This window comes from Setaria viridis, chromosome 1 (genome assembly GCF_005286985.2).
Source record: "Setaria viridis chromosome 1, Setaria_viridis_v4.0, whole genome shotgun sequence".
Lineage (NCBI taxonomy): Eukaryota > Viridiplantae > Streptophyta > Magnoliopsida > Poales > Poaceae > Setaria > Setaria viridis.
The window spans coordinates 37,358,132-37,376,036 of NC_048263.2; the positions used below are offsets into that span (position 1 = coordinate 37,358,132).

Below are 17,905 nucleotides of genomic sequence, written 5' to 3' on the forward strand. Positions count from 1 at the left end.
CTTTGTCGTGGGCTATTGGCTTGCACTAATTTAGTCTTCTGAAGTTTTTATCAGGTTATGCCACCGCCGGAGGTTTGATATACATAACCTGAATTGCTTCATATCCTGAACTGGTTCGTATTCATTGCATAGCCGAATGAAGGGCACATTCATGCCATATGTATGGTATATATTACAGGGGCATGATGGGGAGTGGCAGACAGAACCTTAGGATTGATTGGTCTGTGATGAAGCTATTTAATAGATCTTGTAATGACCTTCTTTTTCTCTTGTTTTCCTTGTTAGTGATGTTGTTACAAGGAATGTAGTGAGAGACAAACTCAACTCATTCGTTGAACTAAACTACATACAGATGACAAGCATACCAAAGCCCCGCAGGTTCACATGCCCCAGTTTGTCATCCGAAATCACTGCTTCAGTGAAGCACTAGAAGAGAAATACAGTCTCCGAATTTGGGCGGAGTAGCCAATTTTGTTCCCCCTACTTAAGAATTTGAGCCTCTGGTCGGGCCAAAGTTAAGAAATTGACCATTGCACTCCAAATTGGCCAAACATTTATGCTTTTGCGAAACAAAATGAATTGTTCTCTTTTGGACACGGTTGTGTTTATTTTGTTAGTTTTTTAAGTCAATAGTGTACCGGAAATGCTTATATAATGCTCCTATAATACTATCCAACAGGTATATAATATGATAATAGTACGTGTTTGGTACTAAATTACTATATAATACTCCCTCAAAGAAGAAAAGAAATATCGTCGTTCTTGTCACAAAACAATTTTTTCACCACTATCTCTAGTATAAAGTATATACAAAATGTAACAAAATATAAATTCAGAAATCAATTCAAGAGAAAATAGTATTGATAAAATCTTAATGCAGAATTTAAACATGTTAAATGCATATAGCCCAAAACAACACTCTTTTATGACCGGAGAGTACAACAATAATACAAGAAATTTATGCAGCAGGGCTGATCAAGAAATTTGGCATTTCCCGGTAAAGGAAAAAAAAAGAAATTTGGCATTTCAAAAGTCGGGATTAAGACACCGAAACAGTAGGGAGAAAACACAAGGGGCAAATTTTCGCCCGCTTTCTCGCGGTGCCGTCTCGCGGCGCAGGGCATGCCGGAGCGCCGCCTCCCGATAACCGCCCCGGCTGCGGCCGGATCCCGCCGCCATTCCCGGCGGCTGCGGCGCCGCTGCCGCCTAATCCTCCTCCCGGCCTTCGCCCTCGCTCTCCTCTGCCTCGCCTACCTCTCCTTTTCCTCCCACGCCAACCTCCCCTTCCACGGTAAGCGTTCCAAACAACCAGGCTAGAGATCCGTACTTTTCCCGTTGAGAACTATTATTTTGCTTTGGAATTGCAATGTTGTTGCAACTGTCAAGGTGTCACGATTGCAATCTGCTCTCTGCTTATGTGTGTGCGGGCGAGGTTGGCTGGTGGCATCCGCATACTTTTATCCATTCATTTTCTAATGATGTAATTATGATCGCGTAGAATCACCTCAGATACAGGCATGATACATTGGCATTGTCACCTTAAGTGAGAAGGGGTCTAGGTGAAATGTGTGTTTTCGGTTCGGTTCTGTTCTGTTCTGTTTTCAGTGACATGGAATGCACGTTCAGGTGGGCTCCTTGCCACCCCGTTGGTTCGTTGAGAAAAATGTTTGTTCAGGTGTTTGGTCACAAGAAATCAAATCATTTTCCTGTTATCTTGAGCACAAATGATTTACTTCGTTGATTATGTTCTCATATTTCCTCTGTATGAAATTGGACGGTATGTTTTGCAGTGATGCATAATGGCCTGCCTAGGGAGAACCTTTTGAAGCAAAAAGATTTGGGATACAGCCCATATGTTACTAATATTTCTATGTGAGTTCAAAACGATATGTATACATCCAGTTGTTTGTAGTAGCCCGTGCCTTTGTCTGTCACTAATTATCAGTCTTCGGATTTACTAATTCTTTCAGGAGTAAAGATGAGTTGGAACCTCCCAAAAGTCAAAAGAAACCACACAAGCACTGTAAGAGATTTTCTCTCTACACTCTGTACATTGTGCACTTTCAAAGATGGGCCGTTTTAGTCTAATGCAACAAACAACTTTGATCAGCGTTTTTACCGCAGATGCACTTATTTTTGTAAGAGACTTTTTTTGGTAGGTTCAGTATCTATATATTGAGTGTGTGCCTAACTGCTGCCTTCAGGTTCTGCCAAAAGAAAAGAAAATGCCTGCAGCCATCAATCCCAATCTAGTTCTCTTACTGATATTTCTATAATCTGAATCCCCCCCTTTCTGTCTAGGAACATTCCTTGACATGCCCTTTTTAGGCGACGCCCTCACTAGCTTATATTATACGTGCTGGATGAATAATGGTACAAAAGTTATATGTTAGAACTGTCTTTTGACTTACAGAATGAAACATTGCAGATGCATCGTGTGAAATTCGATTCTTGCCAACAGTTGATTATCTTGTGGAGCCTGCTCACTATGGGAATTTTACACAGTTCTCTTTGAACTATATACTGAATGAAGAAGTGCCTGGTAATGGCTTCTTTGAACCATTGTTTGGTGGACGCCAGAGCCTTCAGGACAGAGAAGAGATGTACCATGCAAAAGACCAAACTCTCCACTGTGGTTTTGTTAGAGGGCCAGATGATTACCCTAGTACCGGATTTGATTTGGATGAAAATGACAGAAGCTATATGGCTACCTGCCATGTTGCTGTGTCATCATGCATTTTTGGAAGCTCTGATTACTTGAGGAGACCAACTAAAAGCAGGGTGATTTTCTAATCTCTTTTGTATGCATGAGCTTGAGTGTCTGTGTGTGGAAAATACCTTATTTTCCCTTAGAAAATGGCCAGATATAAGGTATATACCTCTAGTTGATATTATATTCCCTCATGGTAGTACATTATTCATTGGCCTTTACTCCTTGTCAATCTTTTACTTTCATGAATATTTCTTCTTCTTTTTTGCAAGTTCCATAGTAATTGTACAATGTGCCAAAAACTCTCACAGATTGGCTCTTACACTAAGAAGAATGTGTGCTTCGTCATGTTCATGGATGAGCTAACACTGGCAACCCTTTCCTCTGAAGGACACATGCCTGATGAACATGGCTTTGTTGGCCTATGGAGAATTGTTGTAGTTAAGAACTTACCATACAAAGATATGCGAAGAGCTGGGAAGGTGCCAAAATTTCTAGCTCATCGACTCTTCCCATCTGCCATGTAAGTATTTGAGGGAGTACATGTGCGTCTTACCTAATTGCACAGCAAATTTGTTTATTCCCAACAATGTCTTTACTCTGGAAAATTAAATTATTGTAAATTCAAAAATACATGTATGTGTTGCTTACAGCCTGCCTACCAACTGGTTGGTGCATGTCATCAGACCAGCTCTGGTTGTAACTAGGGCTCTGTACTTTGCTTTTCGTTGAAGCATATTTATTTTTTTTCTATTTGAGTTACGAATGCACATTCTACTGTCATTGCAATCACACAAGAGTGTTGTTTGGGCATAGTATCTGAAATGCAACATTGACCATTAATTTCCACAGTAATATAGTTATAAAACTTTTTTTCTCGATGTCGCAGGAGATCTGGATATCTTTGTATTAATAGAAAAGAGAACAGTGTCCCTTACAAAAAAAACTGTCACATCATAAACTGAGGCTTGGTCAGGTTGCTTAACTGTCAAAATCAATCACCAGGCATACAGAAAAACAACCTGACCTGAAGTAAATGACCTAGGCTATCAACTTCACCAAGTCCTAGCTCCAGAAGCCCTCTAGCACCAGCAAGGCACCAGAGATGAGCCTCTTCTCTAAGATTGTGCTGGACATCTGAATAGAGGGGGAAGCATTATGAAGTACACATTTGTAGCAATGTTTCCAGTTACAAAACTTTCTTTAAGTAAAACTATAAAGCCCTCTAAAATTTCAATATTATGAAAGTAGTACCTTCTAAAATCTGTGCACATAACTTTATATGTTTAGTGTTATTATTCGTAGATATCAATAGCCCATCTTTTTTTTAGAAAATATGAATTCTCTAATCCTGAAATGATGTTATTTTGTCGCTAGAGAAAGTTTTTTCCCCCTTATTCTTTATTTTCTCACCTTGGTTAACAGAAGGGTATTTTGCTTTCTAGGTATTCTATATGGTTGGATAGCAAACTGCGTCTCCATGCTGATCCAATGCTTATCATTGAGTATTTCTTATGGAGAAAGAAAGCAGAATACGCCATTTCAATGCACTATGATCGCTCTTGTGTATGGGAGGAAGTGCTCCAAAATAAGCGCTTGAACAAGTATAATCATGCTGCTATTGATGAGCAATTTCACTTTTACCAGTCTGATGGTCTTGTCAAGTTTAATGACTCTGGCCGACTTCCTGTTCTTCCAAGCTGTCGGTATCCTGTCATATGGTTTAACAAATGGCTTCTGAATGTATATTTCTTGATCAATCCAGGAGTTGACCCTGTAAATGATCTTTTTGCAGATGTGCCTGAAGGATCGTTCATTGTGCGTGCCCATACGCCGATGTCTAATTTGTTTTCATGCCTTTGGTTTAATGAAGTCAACCGTTTTACCTCACGTGATCAGTTGAGTTTTACATACACTTACTTGAAGCTCAGGAGAACAAATCCAGGGAAACCTTTTCACCTCAACATGTTTAAGGTAATAACAATGCTCACTGCATTTCAGCATGCACAGAGACTAAAGTCAGTATGTCTAAAAAATAGTGAGGACATTTGACCATATGTAACTGCACTGTATGACACAGTATGACTAGTCAACGCCGTCAAATAGGGGTATAGTGTGTATGTAAGAGTTACTGATAGAGCCTTGTTTCTTTTCCTGAATTGCTTCTGGCACCATATGTTAGCAGATAATTACTGTGTGCAGCAGCCCATGCTTTTGCATATTGATTTGCTAGGACCATATATCAGTAGACAATAACTGTTTATCTTTTTGGGTCCTCCATAGGTAAACCTACAGAATCGAGTAATCACCATCACATTTGTTAATGGCTTTATATAGAATCATTAATATTGTGGATGTTTATTTATTGTTGAAGCAGGACTGTGAAAGAAGAGCTATAGCTAAACTGTTCCATCACCGAACTAACCAGACTACAGGTGCACCACCAGCTAATCTTCGAGTGGACAAGACTTCCATACAAGGCTGAGACTGCTATTTGAGAAATTAACAGCAATGCAACTTCAATTTGTTGTTCCAAATGTATCAAGCATCCAGCTCTTGCATACAGGGTACATGTTGATCTCCTTGTGGCATCCAAGTTTCTACTTTTTATTTGAACAGGCCAAGCAGGAGAGCTACTGAAAAAAGAAGTTAGCCCAGACTGGGTAGAACAGCAACCCACCTTTAGGGCCACTGATAAAACGTCCACTCGAAGACTGGTATGCAGGTCAGTCATTCGAGGCACTATAGTCTTCTGCTGTGGCCACTGACCAGACCAGAGGATCAGAATAACGCCAGTGTGCCTAACATGCTTGTAGATAAAATGAATGTAACCTTTGCACAGGCGTTGGCGGTAGAATTGAAGATTTGCCATTTGCCAGTGGTTGTTCCTCAGGAAATTCATTTTGATTTCAACTTCGTTGTAATGTTCATGCAATAAATGGAAGTGTTAGTACGAGGCCTTTTTTATGCCCATCGGCACATATATGATTTTCAAGCTTTGTACGTGCATATTCCTAGAGTAACTTTTTATGATTTTATTCATAATGGAAAGTAAGTGGCGTTGTATATCCGAATTTTAAAATCAACCGGTATTGCGTCGTTCAGCAATTAAAATTATACGCATGGCCAATGTAGACTTTATGAACTACCTATGTAATTTGATTCATTGGATGTAACTTTATATTTGTTCATCACCAACATTGTCACAAAAACGAAATACAGCTGGATATAGCTCGCAATGAAACCTTGATGTCAAAGGGATAGAAGCATATATGTGACACTTAAAAGATAAAGGTGAAATAGATTCAAAGGCAACAAGGGAATTCTCAAAGGTCAGACAATGCAACACAGGAAACAGATAGTATGGCTTTTTGCAGTCCTGTCACGGCACCATCAAACGAAAAGAAAGGGGACTATGAAATTGGAGCAGTACAATACAATCCCCACGACAAAGTCCCGATCCACCAATAACCAATGTTTGATACCATCTATAACCCCAGTGGCCAATGCAACTGATAAAACAGAACTTAAGCATAACAAAAACTGTTTTACAAGAGCAGAAGGATGCCAACCGCTCATGAATTATCACATGATGGCTTTCTATGCAAGGTAACGATATAATTTTCTATCTACTTTGTCTCTTTCCAAGAATTCACGTTCAATTAGAGATTCGATGCGTTTCTTTATGACAACGGGGTTTGGCAAGAACCGGGCCTGCAATTGCTTGGTAACCTCAGCTACAATGCTATTATGATCCAGCACCCTCCGGGATTTCATGATCCTGACAATGGCTGCCTCAATCTGAGGTTTCCTGTCCTCCTCAACCCTTTGGCGAGTCTCCTGTTTCTCTGGCTCAGATTCCTTTTGTGCCACCACTGTCCCAATCTTCACTTTAACAAGCTTGCTTGTGAACTTATCATTAAAGTAGAATGCATCATCCTCTGATATATCCTTGCTCATGGGCTCCTTACGGAGAACATTCTTCCCCTTGACACAAGCAAGAGATTGTAGACATCTCTTTAGGTCTGAGGCAGGTATCTCAGTATCCCGTTCAATGTCTTTGTAGGTCAATCCATCAGCATTGTTAAACAGCATGAGAACACACATCTGATAAGTGGATACATTCAACTCATGCTTCTGGCCTTTTCCAAATGTGGCTTTTATGTCAGCTGTACCCATGTTTGTTTGCCATGTCAATCTCCGACCATTGTGAGTTCCAAGATAATATGAACGGAACTTCTCACAAACTGCAAGGATTTCAGTTGGAAGGTTGCAAGGAGGACTGGGTTGCGTCGGCCAAGAACCAGTTGTCAAAATGTGGACATCAAGCGTAGGGCCATCCCCAAGTTCCTCAGACTTCTTGGCATAGAAATCTTGCATGGTGTCCTGAGATGTTTTCATATCTGTAAACATGCCCTCTAGTTTGGAAGTGAACTGGTATCCACATTCTGTCTTGAGTTTGACTATCATACTTCTCTCAGCATCATCAGAAACAGTTTTACCAGATAGGAGCCTTTTCGCCAAATGCTGCTTATAGTACTTCTCAAACACATCCTTCTCTTGGAGGTACCGGAACAGCATCATGACTTTGTCCAGTATAACCTCCACATCTTCTTCTGTAGCCCCTTTTAGTCCTTTTCTGAGTTTGTCATCAACAAACAATGATATGAATTCAGGTGATCTGTTGTTTAAGTTGATGAAATACTCGAAGGACGAATTCAGAGCATTCTGGAAGGTTTTGTCATTGCCAAAAGCAACACTGATGATCTTATCATGCTTGTCCTTCTCATTTAACAAGCGCTGAACGAATTCCACTGGGTCTTTCAACCTTTCTGGATCTGTCACTAACTGCTTCCCTGTTTCCCTCAAGTAAGAAGTCATCACATCTCTGATCGTTGATAGACCATCAGGAACCCTTCGGAACAAGGCATACATACAACCCAAATCTTCGTACTTGTCATCTACTAACATGTTAACAAGCCCTGAATTTTCCATGTGAACCAATCTGTGCATGTGATTGGCAATCATTTCTTTCTCCACTACACTAGTTATCTTTGCCTCACTGCCAGCATCCAGGTAGTGTGAGACACGCTCCATTTCCTCATTTAGACGCCTCTCGGCCTTCTTAAGGTAGTTCCCACAGTCACAGCATTCAATGAACTCTTGAGACTCCCCACTGTAGAAGCTGGCTGAAACTTCCAGAAATGGTTTCTCAAAATCATCTTGATACACAGCAGGGCCAAGATCCATCAGCATCTTCGTTATGCTCCGCATCAGGCCTCTGTTAATCACTTCACCCATTCTTTCCCTGTCTATAAGATCCAGAAGGGTGTCAAGCAGCCGACTATGGATTGAGGGGGAGTGGATAATATGATCCCTCCACAAATTCAGACCAAGTTCGTGGACAGGTGTCCTATGAGCTGTCGGGACATATGTCCTATCCATGTACATTAGAATATCTCGTATCATCTGTAACGCCTTGTTGTGATCCATCCACTTTGCATTCAGCTCCTCCAGAAATAAACCACCTTGTGCAGTCTCTATCGATTTCGATATTTCCTTCAAGCGCCGTGTCATTGTGCTCTGAAGGCCATCGTAGAGCTTCTCACCATACTTGTGTAGCACCATGTTGTACGCACTCCTGCACAGAGGGGAAAAAGGTTCGCAAGTTACAATCAGGCAAGATCACACTATATCCTGGTGTAGTGCACCTACATGCCACACCGGATATTTTTGTACGGTAATAAGTACTAGTATTTTTTTTATCAATTTTCTGCAACGCAACAGGCACTGAGCAGAGACTATAACAAACTAAATACAAATCATACTGCTCACATGGTGATATTTTGGTGAAGTGCGACATCAGCTCCTAGGTACAATCCAGTCTCAGATAGTCATAATTGTTGACTATAAAATCCGTAGAAAGGGGTAGAAAGGATCACAGGAACTGCGATTCAGCTAACAACCATCTAAACAAACTGACAATTTTGCCCGAATTTGCACGCAATCTCTACTCCGAATCACATAATTCTTCAAATCGACACAGGTCAGGATAATCGCGGTAGAAGGACGGCTATTTAGATAGGCAAAGTCCGCAAGTGGTTGCGGCGGCGGAAGGCCGAAAGACGGCGACGGCGAAAATGGCGTCGGGTTGGGGGGGAGGGGAGTGCGGCGTTGGACCGACCTGTAAAGCTCCTCGAAGGAGAGGCCACTGGCGTTGTGGTTGTAGATCTCGTGGATGGCGTGCTCGAGGACCTTCCATGTCCGCTCCGCGTACTTGGGGTCGAGCTCCACGCGGTGCTTGAACGCCTCGATCTTGAAGTTGCGCTTCCTCGGCGGGCCGCCGCCGCTCATCGTCGCCGGCGGTTAGATTTGGGGGCGGGGGTGGGGTGGGTGAACGCGGGCGGAGGTGGGGTGGACACTGGATACAGGGCAGAGCGGCGGCGGGGAAGAGAACCGATGGGGGAAAAGAACCAGAGCACCAGACGGCTCCTGCCTTCTCTCCCCTCTCCCTCTCTTATTTTCTTTTTCTTTACCTTCTCTCTCGATGAGATGGCTGCCTTCACGTAATCGGGTATTTAACTATTTGTTATTCGTAAGACTCTAGCGGTATAAACCGAAGCACTATTTTTACACACATAGCGCGCCAACTCATCCTGCAGCATGGAATCGGGACGCGAAAGGACTAAATTGCCCCTGCCTTTATCCTTTCTGCTCAGGCGCGCCTCCGAACCCGCAACCGAGCGGGTTAAGGAGGGATTTTGCTGGTAGGAGCAGCTAATCGTGCTCTGCTCGACGTCAGTAGCATTCACAAGCAATCATACAACAATTTTTTTTCCTCGACGCAAATTTTTACTCGACTTGTGTCCGTGTCCCAAATTTTTACTTGACGCAAATCCACCACAATTTTTTTCATTTCATCAACCAGTAACAGACCAACCAACAAGGTGAGCAATCAGACAACTTTTTTGACTGTTGAATACTCCCAGTCCAACCAACATGGTGAGCAATCAGACAATTTTATCACACAACAAGGTGAGCATACTCCCAATCCCATAAGTCCAAACTCCAAAGTAATTGACATATATCCTGTCAAGCAGTCAACTACATGATACATGAATGGTGAAAACCTTATAGTGTCCGGTAAAACTAACAAGAGGTGGGAGGAGCAGACCAATTAGACAACTCAAGTAAAAGCATACAACTCAAGGGGAAACTCAAGTACTTCTACTTTTTTGCTGGTGAATTCTTTTTGACATTGGTGGCTAGCTATTTCTTCCTGGGTGTCATCTTCTTGGCCACATTTGTTGCTTGCTCCAGTGGTGCCTCCAAAGCAAGCCTCCTGGACAAACAACAAAAGAAATGGAACATCATGTTTAATCCATGGCTAGAAATGACACAGAAAGGGAAAAAACAAACAGGTGCAAGAATATAAGTCTTTAACAGATGTACAAGTGCAAGAATATAAGGTTTTAGTGGTATTTCAACGTATATGCTACTTCATATCCTACACAAACAGCACAAGGATGCTTTAAATGGAACACATATGTGACATGTGTGACAAATATCACCTCTTAGTTGATTGTATTGATGTTGATGCTTCTACTTCATTGGCTTATGTTTCTGCTTCCTTGGTTGCTGCTATTGCTACTATTGCTGCCTCCCCAGCTGCTGCTGCTCTTGTCCTAGGAGTTGTTAACATTATAGCTGAAGCATATTCTACCTTAGCCTTTTTCCTTCCAGCCCTGATAGTACTCTTCTTGGTTCTTTTCCTGCAAACCAATGTGTTCAGTATGTGAATGACAAAAATTAAAATGACTTGAAGTTTTAAATAACACACATCTTCTTTGTCCCAGTTAGCTCACACCTCCAACTTCCCTTTCTATACCCCTTTTCACCACAATTGTCACACTTTACTTGCCTTTTCACCTTACCAGTTTTTTCCAGGCATGATGGTATTCTATTTTTTCTCTGTCTACCTACACCTCTCTTCTGTGCCACAGGTGGATATAGCGTAAATCCTTTCTCAACTTCAGACTATCGGTTCCTGTCAGTGTTAGTAGGCCATCCAAGATCATATACTTGCCTGAACTTCTACACAGAATAAGTTATATCCACAAATTTATCATAGTTTGGTTGCGTGATCACAGCCAAGGCATGTGGGCAAGACTTTCCTATCACTTGCCATTCCCTGCAGGTACACATGTGGTCTTTGAGGTACACAACATGCCTTCTTACCTCTTCATCCTTGTAGATCTATATGACCTCAGCTTGATCAGGAAGGCCCTTGGTGACTTTGAGGTGGCCTAATCCCTTTGAGCTAGTATTTAGTTGAGGAATGACAGCTAGCAGAATGACTTCATGAAGAGCTCTAGAGATCCTTCTCCTCTTTGCCATCATGATCACATCCTTCTCCCTTATAGCATCTACCATACAGTGAAGTGGCAGATGTGGCAGATCTTTGAATTCTTTGATCCATACATTCCATGACTTAGCTAGGCGTAACAACCTAGCCTAATTAAACCTTGTTTAATCCTAAGTAAGGCCATTAGAGCATAAGAGAAAATTTATCTGCTGAGTATACAAGTAAAAGGTCGCTTTTGCCCCTCAAGAGCTTAAAGAATGTTTAGCAGTAATTCAAATTTTTATATAAGAACTTAAAAATTTATCCAACTAAGAGTTGTAGAACTCGTCTTCCCTAACAACTTTTGTTTTTAGCATTTTGTTTGAATCTGAGCAGAAGGCCATCAAAAACTCAAAATTTCAAATTTGTGCCAAATTAAGAAAAACAGATGAAGTTCAAACTTTGGAGCTCTTTATCTTAAATTGTTTAATGTAAACTCAAGCTGCTACGAGCTTTTAACAACTTTGATTAAATGAGTTAGGCCAAAATTTGCACAAAAGGTTTTCAAAAATCAGATCAAATTTGACCAAAATGGTCAACTCGGCCCAAACCTGCAAAATTATGCTAAGTCTGAAATTAGTTCAAACGCACATCTTGACATGAACTTATCTCACAAAACTTGAACAGAACACCAGCAAAACCCTTTATAAGAGTTTGAAAACTAAGTTCTCACAATAACTTCATCAAATCTGAACTTAAAACCGGAGCTCAAGTCAGCCAAAACCTTGATAACAGCCAAACTGATGAAATTGCCTAAGTCGCGTTTCGTCAAACTTTGAAGCTTTCTATCTTCAAATTTGCTACGAATTTGAACTTGAACCAATTACAAGAATTGAACTTGGATCTTAGGTCTGCAACTTTTGTAAAGGGAGTTAATGTCGCGCAGTTCAAGAATTTGAAGTAAATCGTGCTTGAAGACCGCCTCGTCGCCCAATCTCGCAAATCCCTCGCGCCCAGAGCGCGCGTGCGCCGCGCTCCGCTCGCCGCCTGCCCCGTGGCGTGCGTCCACCAGCGCCACTCCATAGCCCCATCCCCTGCCGTGACCGACGAGTTGACGCGCGCGCCCCATGGCCAGTGAAGCCCCGTCTCGCCTGCAGCGCCCTTGCCGCGCTGCATTGCTGCATGCGCGCGCCCCTGCGCCACCGCCGCCGCTCCACCAATCGGCGCACGGGACGGGACGCCTTGAGCGGCCGCTTCACCAGTCGCTCGCGCTGGCAAAGCCGCTTGCAGTGCCTCGCCTGCCACGCCTCGCGTGCAAGCTCACCCGCCAAGTCACCTCCCTTGTCCACCGTTACCACCGTCGCCGTAGTTGGCCCACCGGCAGCGAGCGCAGCTCCTCTAGCCCCAGATGCCAGCCACGGCTCCGCCTCGCTCGCCTTCTCCCCCCCCCGCCCTATAAATGGAGGCCCTGCGCCCGCCTGTGCCCTTTCCCCGCTCGCCCAACCTCGCCGCGCTCCCCCTGCTTTGCTTCGCGCTCACCGCCGAGCCACCTCTCTGTGGAGAGCCCACCTCCATGTAGCCTTGCTCTTCGCTGTCGCCGCAAATCGCTCCACCACCACCTCGCATAGCTCGAGCCGCTGTCCGTTGCCGTCACCAAGCCTCGATGCCGTCGGAACGCCGCCGCCCAGCTCCGCTGCAGCCGCAACGCCGCCCTTCGTCGTTCCGTCACCGCCAATCTCCCTCCGTGCCTGAGCCTTCGCCAGCAGCCCCACGGTGAGCATACACTCCTCCCATCGCACTTGTTGCCCTGGAACCGCTGACGAGCTGACGGAATCTTAGCCCCGCCGCCGCGCGCTGCCATAAGGGCATAAGTGTGATTGTGAAATCGACCGAGGGTTTAAGTGTAAATAGTGAGGGTGTGGTTGTGAGTCTGAAAGCTTAAAAGGACCCGGTTGTAAAGCTATTTCGGTTTAATGTTTTTTCCCAGCAGAAAATAGGTTTAGCTTCGAAAATGCACCATTCGTAGAAAAATTGGGCAAATGTCAAATCAATTTTGCTAGACTCGTGTAATGTGTCGTTTCCTTTAAAATACTTTTGGCACATGTCTCTGTTAGAGTTAATGTTATATGATTTAATCCTTGTTTAAGCTACTTAAATCATAGTAAATCATAGAAAAATGCTAAAAAGGTAAATCTAACTCTCAAGTGCTTGTATCAGAGAATAGAAGCTTGGAAAAATAATTTGGAGCCTAGCTCAGATGTTTAAGTTTTATAATTGCAATCTAAGGTCAAAATGATCTTTTGCATCATATTTAATTCAGAGCTGAGGAAAATGTGAAACCACATGGAGTAAATCAGTGATGAAGTATAGTTCACAAGAAAAGTATGAAACCTTGTCTGGAAGTAAATAAAACCCACTCTCCTTTTTAGAGAAAGATAAATAGGAGTAATATATGTGAAATAGAGATCCTTCACCAAAAATTATGAGAAATTCACCAAAGGCTCTGTATCACCCATATAACTCACTGTTAAAATTTCCTACCCAGATTCAGTATGGTTTGTGTGTTAAAAATAGTTAAGTGCAGGCTACCTTAGGGTGCTAAAAAAATTTATTTATTTTTAGGCACCTCCAATGGATCTTAAATTTATGCAGTAGCTTATTTATGACAAAGTTAAGTTGCTGTTAAATTTGTAGCTTCATAGCTTGTTGTTTGGTTAATGAAATAAAATTTGGAAGATGAACCTAATTAAATGGAAGAAAGAAACGTTAAGTAATAATAATGGTAATTTTCGGAAGAGGTACAGAAAAACATTCAAAAACAGGATGACTTTCCCAATGAACCTTGAGCAACCCTAGAATGACCCCACCTTCCTTGTGAAGATCTAAGTTGTAAGAACCTTATATGTGTACACAATCACCATCAAAATCAACCCTGGGTTTTATACCACAACACACCTTACCTCATGAAGATAATGAAAGTTTAGAACCTTGTTTAGGTGAATGTGGTCGTAATGTAATTTACACTTCAACAGTAATTCACCTTTTGCATCCTGCATGAGAAAGCATGGAAGATTGAACTTGTTGCATTTGCATTTCGTGTAGAAGTGAACCTTGCTAACGGCACGTACGAGCTGCGCCCCGCGCCGGAAGAAGAAGCCGTAGCAGATCTGCACCACGCCGAAGTCGAGCCCGTGCCAGAGCAAACCGAGGACCAGTTCGCTAACTCCAAGTGTGAAGGCAAGTCCTGGTGCATTATTACCTGCTTTAAATACATGTAATATGGTTGATGCTTTGATTGCGCATTTACGTTTCGAGGAGTTGATTGAAACCTTAGATGCATGAACCTAGTACCCTTTGACATGAACACTAGTATGATAAGTTGAGTAGTTGCAATGCTTAATAGGACTCGGTAAAAGTTGAGTGATTACCTGTCACTCGCGAGTTATAGGAATTGATTGCTTTACTTATGTTGCAACTATAAGGACGATGGACGAGGTAGGGCTCTGTGAACTGTTTTTGATGGTCGGTGGATTGCCCCGTCTATCTACATGAAATTGGACTAAGGTCGAGATGTTATAGTGTTCGTGATCAAGTGTTTGAAAGTACTAATCTCATACCTAGTATGGGATGGGGAAGCCTACTACTTGATTGAACCGGGACGTGAGCGGATCGCCCCACTGTCTCTAGAAACTTAGTTTTCCCCTGGTGTATCATGTGGTGACAAGTGCAGTCATAGTATGGCGTAGTCCGGGTCTATGGAGGCTTGTACCAAGGGAAGTAGGCCCGAAATGGGTCTGGGAATTGATGGGATGGCTGACAAATGAAGTGACCACTCGTTGTGCGCGGATGTCGTGGGATTAGGTCGCTATGCATGGTTAAGAAATTCGAATCGATTCGTCTACCTTTCACTGTTTGGGACTACTTGATCGCTATGCTACACTGAGTAAGAATGGAAATTGATGATGATGTTAATACTGATGCTTGTCATTAATTTGCTTGGAACCCATAATTGCTTAGTATATATGCTAATTTAGACTGGTAAATGAACTTAGAACTTGTGGCTAAAATATTGAAAGTAAGGACCTACTCTAGTCGCTTTTGGCAAAAACAAACCCCAGAGCCAAAAAGCTTACATGTCTTGGTTTTGATGGAAGTAGTTACCACCCGTTGGGTAAGTCTTGTTGAGGATAGTTGCTCAGCCTTGCTTGTGGCACATCTTTGCAGGTGATGTTGATACCTTTGAGTCCACTGCAAGTGGTACTTGGCCTAACCAACTTCCTCCTGGTTGGACGGTCAAGTGGGATCCCTCCTCGGACGGTGAGGACAGGGATCATTGATGTCATGATCGGCTTCTTCATTATATCATGCAATGATGTCTAGCTTCTGCTTATTATTTTCGCTACTTGAAAACTCTGCAAACTATGTTTGAATTTCAAACTTGATGTTGTAATAATTCGATGCCCTAGTTTAATCTGGATGGACTGTTGTAATCTCTGTAACCACTCACCTTCGTGTGAGCTTTGCTTTCTCGATCCTGAGTTAAATGGTTTATCGGATGAAATCCGACGGACGACCGAGTTGACTTGCTTAAAGTACATGATCGCATGTTAGGTGACTTAAGTGTGCTTTAGCCAAGTTAATTTGGACAGTTACGCCACACTAGGTTGTTTAAGATGTAATCACACTTGATGTCAGTTGAAAACTTTGGTCTAGCCCATAGGAGATTGTGGTGCTCTTGAAGCCATTTTTCTACATCGGGACTACCTTCAATTACTTTGTCCATGAAATACTTATGCTTCCCAGGTGCATTAGTTGCAGGCCACATGTTTGCTGCATACACTTCTTCTATAAAGTGTTTCTTCATGGTCTCCATGAGATGCCTGAAACATTCTCTCTGTTCTGCCCATGGAAAGACATACTTGGCTGCAACTTCTAACCCCTTGCAAGCATCAGTGCATACAGTCAACTTTGGAAGTTCTCCAATGTCCTTTCTTAGTTGCTCCATGAACCAAATCCAGTCATCCTTGGTCTCTGATTGGAAGAATCCAAATGCTAATGGAAACATCCAATTCTGACCATCTAAAGCTAATACTGCAGGCATGTGACCATTCCACTGCCCATTTAGGACAATGGAATCTATGCTAATATAAGGTCCGCATCCATATAAAAATCCATCTATGCTGCCCTTGAAAGCACAAAAGAATCTAGTAAAGTGCCTCTTGTTGCCAATTTTAACATTGTCTGTCTCAACCACACTACCAGGTGCCCTCAATTCCACCTCTGCCTTCACCTATACAACCAATCAAAAGAATCATCCCACTTACCAAAAAGTTTTTCTGCTGCTCTCTGTCTCCCATACCACACTGTTTGATAATTAATCTGGATTTTGTACTTGTCCTCTAAAGCCTCCTGCACTTCTTTAGCACCCAAATTTTTTTAGCACCCAATTTGGCTTCCTCTTTAGAAGGGGAATTGCCCTTTCAGTAACCCACGCTTGGCTAGCCATTGTGCCATACACTCTGCTTCTTGAAGCACACTTGTTTATTTATACCTGCATATTGCAATAAACTTTAGTTCATGATCATAACACACACATAAAATATATATGCATCTTATAAATAAAAGTATCTTATAAAATCTGGTTAGTAATTGTAACTTGACACACCCATCTGCTTGTGTTCTAGCTCTAATTATCCAAGGGCATCCATTGACCTTGCAATATCCCCTAAATCTGCTTTTGTCAGATTTCTCTGTCCCAAGCTCAAAGTCTTGCACTATAACATGTTGCTTGACTGCCAATCTGAAATCAACCGTGCAAGGATATACAGTACCCACTGCCATCTCTAGGTTGTCTCTATCCTAATCCAACACTGGCTCTGAATGCTCATTGTCATGTACATCAATACCTGCATCATTCATATCATGTAGAAGGTCTTCTGGAATGACTGGAATAGCAGCTTCTTCCTTAGCTGCTTGTGCTGCTCTCTCATCAGCTGCTTTGAATCCCATTGCTTCAAATACAATTTCCTCAGCTAACATATAAGGTTCTCCATCTTGATCAGGATTAGGATAATAGTTAACTGACTCCAATCAGCAAGTTCAGCTACCTGTTCTAACTCTTCTGCTAAGGTAAATGTGTCACTTGTACCTTCAGTATGAGATGAAAGACATACTGGATCAGCATGACTAGTCACACCCGAATTGGCTTTGGACCAAGTTGAACTGTGCAGTGGTTGATATCCAGCCTTATCAACTACTTCAACAACAATATTTACCATTTTCTCATTTAGTCTAGATCCAATCATCTTCTCAAAGTGCTCATTTTTACTAATCTTCCACTCAGCGGCACTGTCAGAATCTACTGCCCACACCACAAGTTCTTGACTAGACCTCCAGATAATCTTGCTTGCCATATCAGTCACAAAGTTATCCAAATTATACCCTGAACATGCATCCACCCATACATCATGCCATTGCTCTGCCATTTCTATGATTCCATAGTCATGAATTGCCTTATATCCCGCACATTTAACAACTAATTTAAACACATTGCCAGGATCAATCCTGACAGAATCATGAACATACAACAATGTTGGAGTTAGAGAAATCCAACCCCAATACTATGACTACCGTAGAACTCTACATTCATGAAGAGGAGATGATTCACTTAGCAAGGAGGGCACTCACTAGGCGTCATCTTCCGGTAGCGGCACTGCCTTAGTTAGGGTTCCAGATCGGTGCCACCATAGAGGACGTCACCTCCTCCACGCTAATCCCCTCTGCTGCAATGTAGATCCGGCCGCGAGCACACTGCACGCACGCACAAACCATGTTAAGAACCGAAGCACAAC

General features: G+C 42.5%; 2 protein-coding genes and 1 pseudogene across 3 annotated transcripts; 1 reads left to right on the top strand and 2 right to left on the bottom strand.

The window, feature by feature from the left end:
- Positions 1-73: 73 nt before the first annotated feature.
- On the top strand, positions 74-5,778 carry LOC117837972 (probable hexosyltransferase MUCI70). Of its 2 annotated transcripts, none has more exons than XM_034717812.2 (8): positions 74-1,291; positions 1,791-1,872; positions 1,971-2,023; positions 2,429-2,781; positions 3,022-3,233; positions 4,156-4,412; positions 4,506-4,684; positions 5,085-5,778. In XM_034717812.2, exons 1-8 carry the CDS (start codon positions 1,123-1,125, stop codon positions 5,193-5,195), a joined length of 1,416 nt encoding a protein of 471 aa, XP_034573703.1. In that variant the 5' UTR covers positions 74-1,122; the 3' UTR covers positions 5,196-5,778. The 2 variants fall into 2 exon arrangements, with proteins under 2 accessions (XP_034573703.1, XP_034573711.1); XM_034717820.2 differs by having other exon boundaries at positions 5,088-5,778.
- Positions 5,779-6,033: 255 nt separating this feature from the next.
- LOC117837964 (cullin-3A) lies at positions 6,034-9,234 on the bottom strand. The gene is made up of 2 exons (XM_034717800.2): positions 8,895-9,234; positions 6,034-8,351 (listed from the first exon to the last, which is right to left on the bottom strand). The coding sequence occupies exons 1-2, from the start codon at positions 9,062-9,064 to the stop codon at positions 6,311-6,313; spliced, it is 2,211 nt and encodes a 736-aa protein (XP_034573691.1). The 5' UTR covers positions 9,065-9,234; the 3' UTR covers positions 6,034-6,310.
- Positions 9,235-10,325: 1,091 nt separating this feature from the next.
- LOC140221694 (uncharacterized) lies at positions 10,326-17,539 on the bottom strand (annotated as a pseudogene).
- Positions 17,540-17,905: the final 366 nt, after the last annotated feature.

Excerpts from the sequence above, each read along its gene's own strand:
- LOC117837972 (XM_034717812.2), top strand. The coding sequence starts at position 1,123 with ATGCCGGAGCGCCGCCTCCCGATAACCGCCCCGGCTGCGGCCGGATCC. Across the intron at positions 2,024-2,428 it reads AAAGAAACCACACAAGCACT|ATGCATCGTGTGAAATTCGA; the intron begins GTAAGAGATTTT and ends GAAACATTGCAG. Across the intron at positions 2,782-3,021 it reads GGAGACCAACTAAAAGCAGG|ATTGGCTCTTACACTAAGAA; the intron begins GTGATTTTCTAA and ends AAACTCTCACAG.
- LOC117837964 (XM_034717800.2), bottom strand. The coding sequence starts at position 9,064 with ATGAGCGGCGGCGGCCCGCCGAGGAAGCGCAACTTCAAGATCGAGGCG. Across the intron at positions 8,352-8,894 it reads TCCTTCGAGGAGCTTTACAG|GAGTGCGTACAACATGGTGC; the intron begins GTCGGTCCAACG and ends CCCTCTGTGCAG.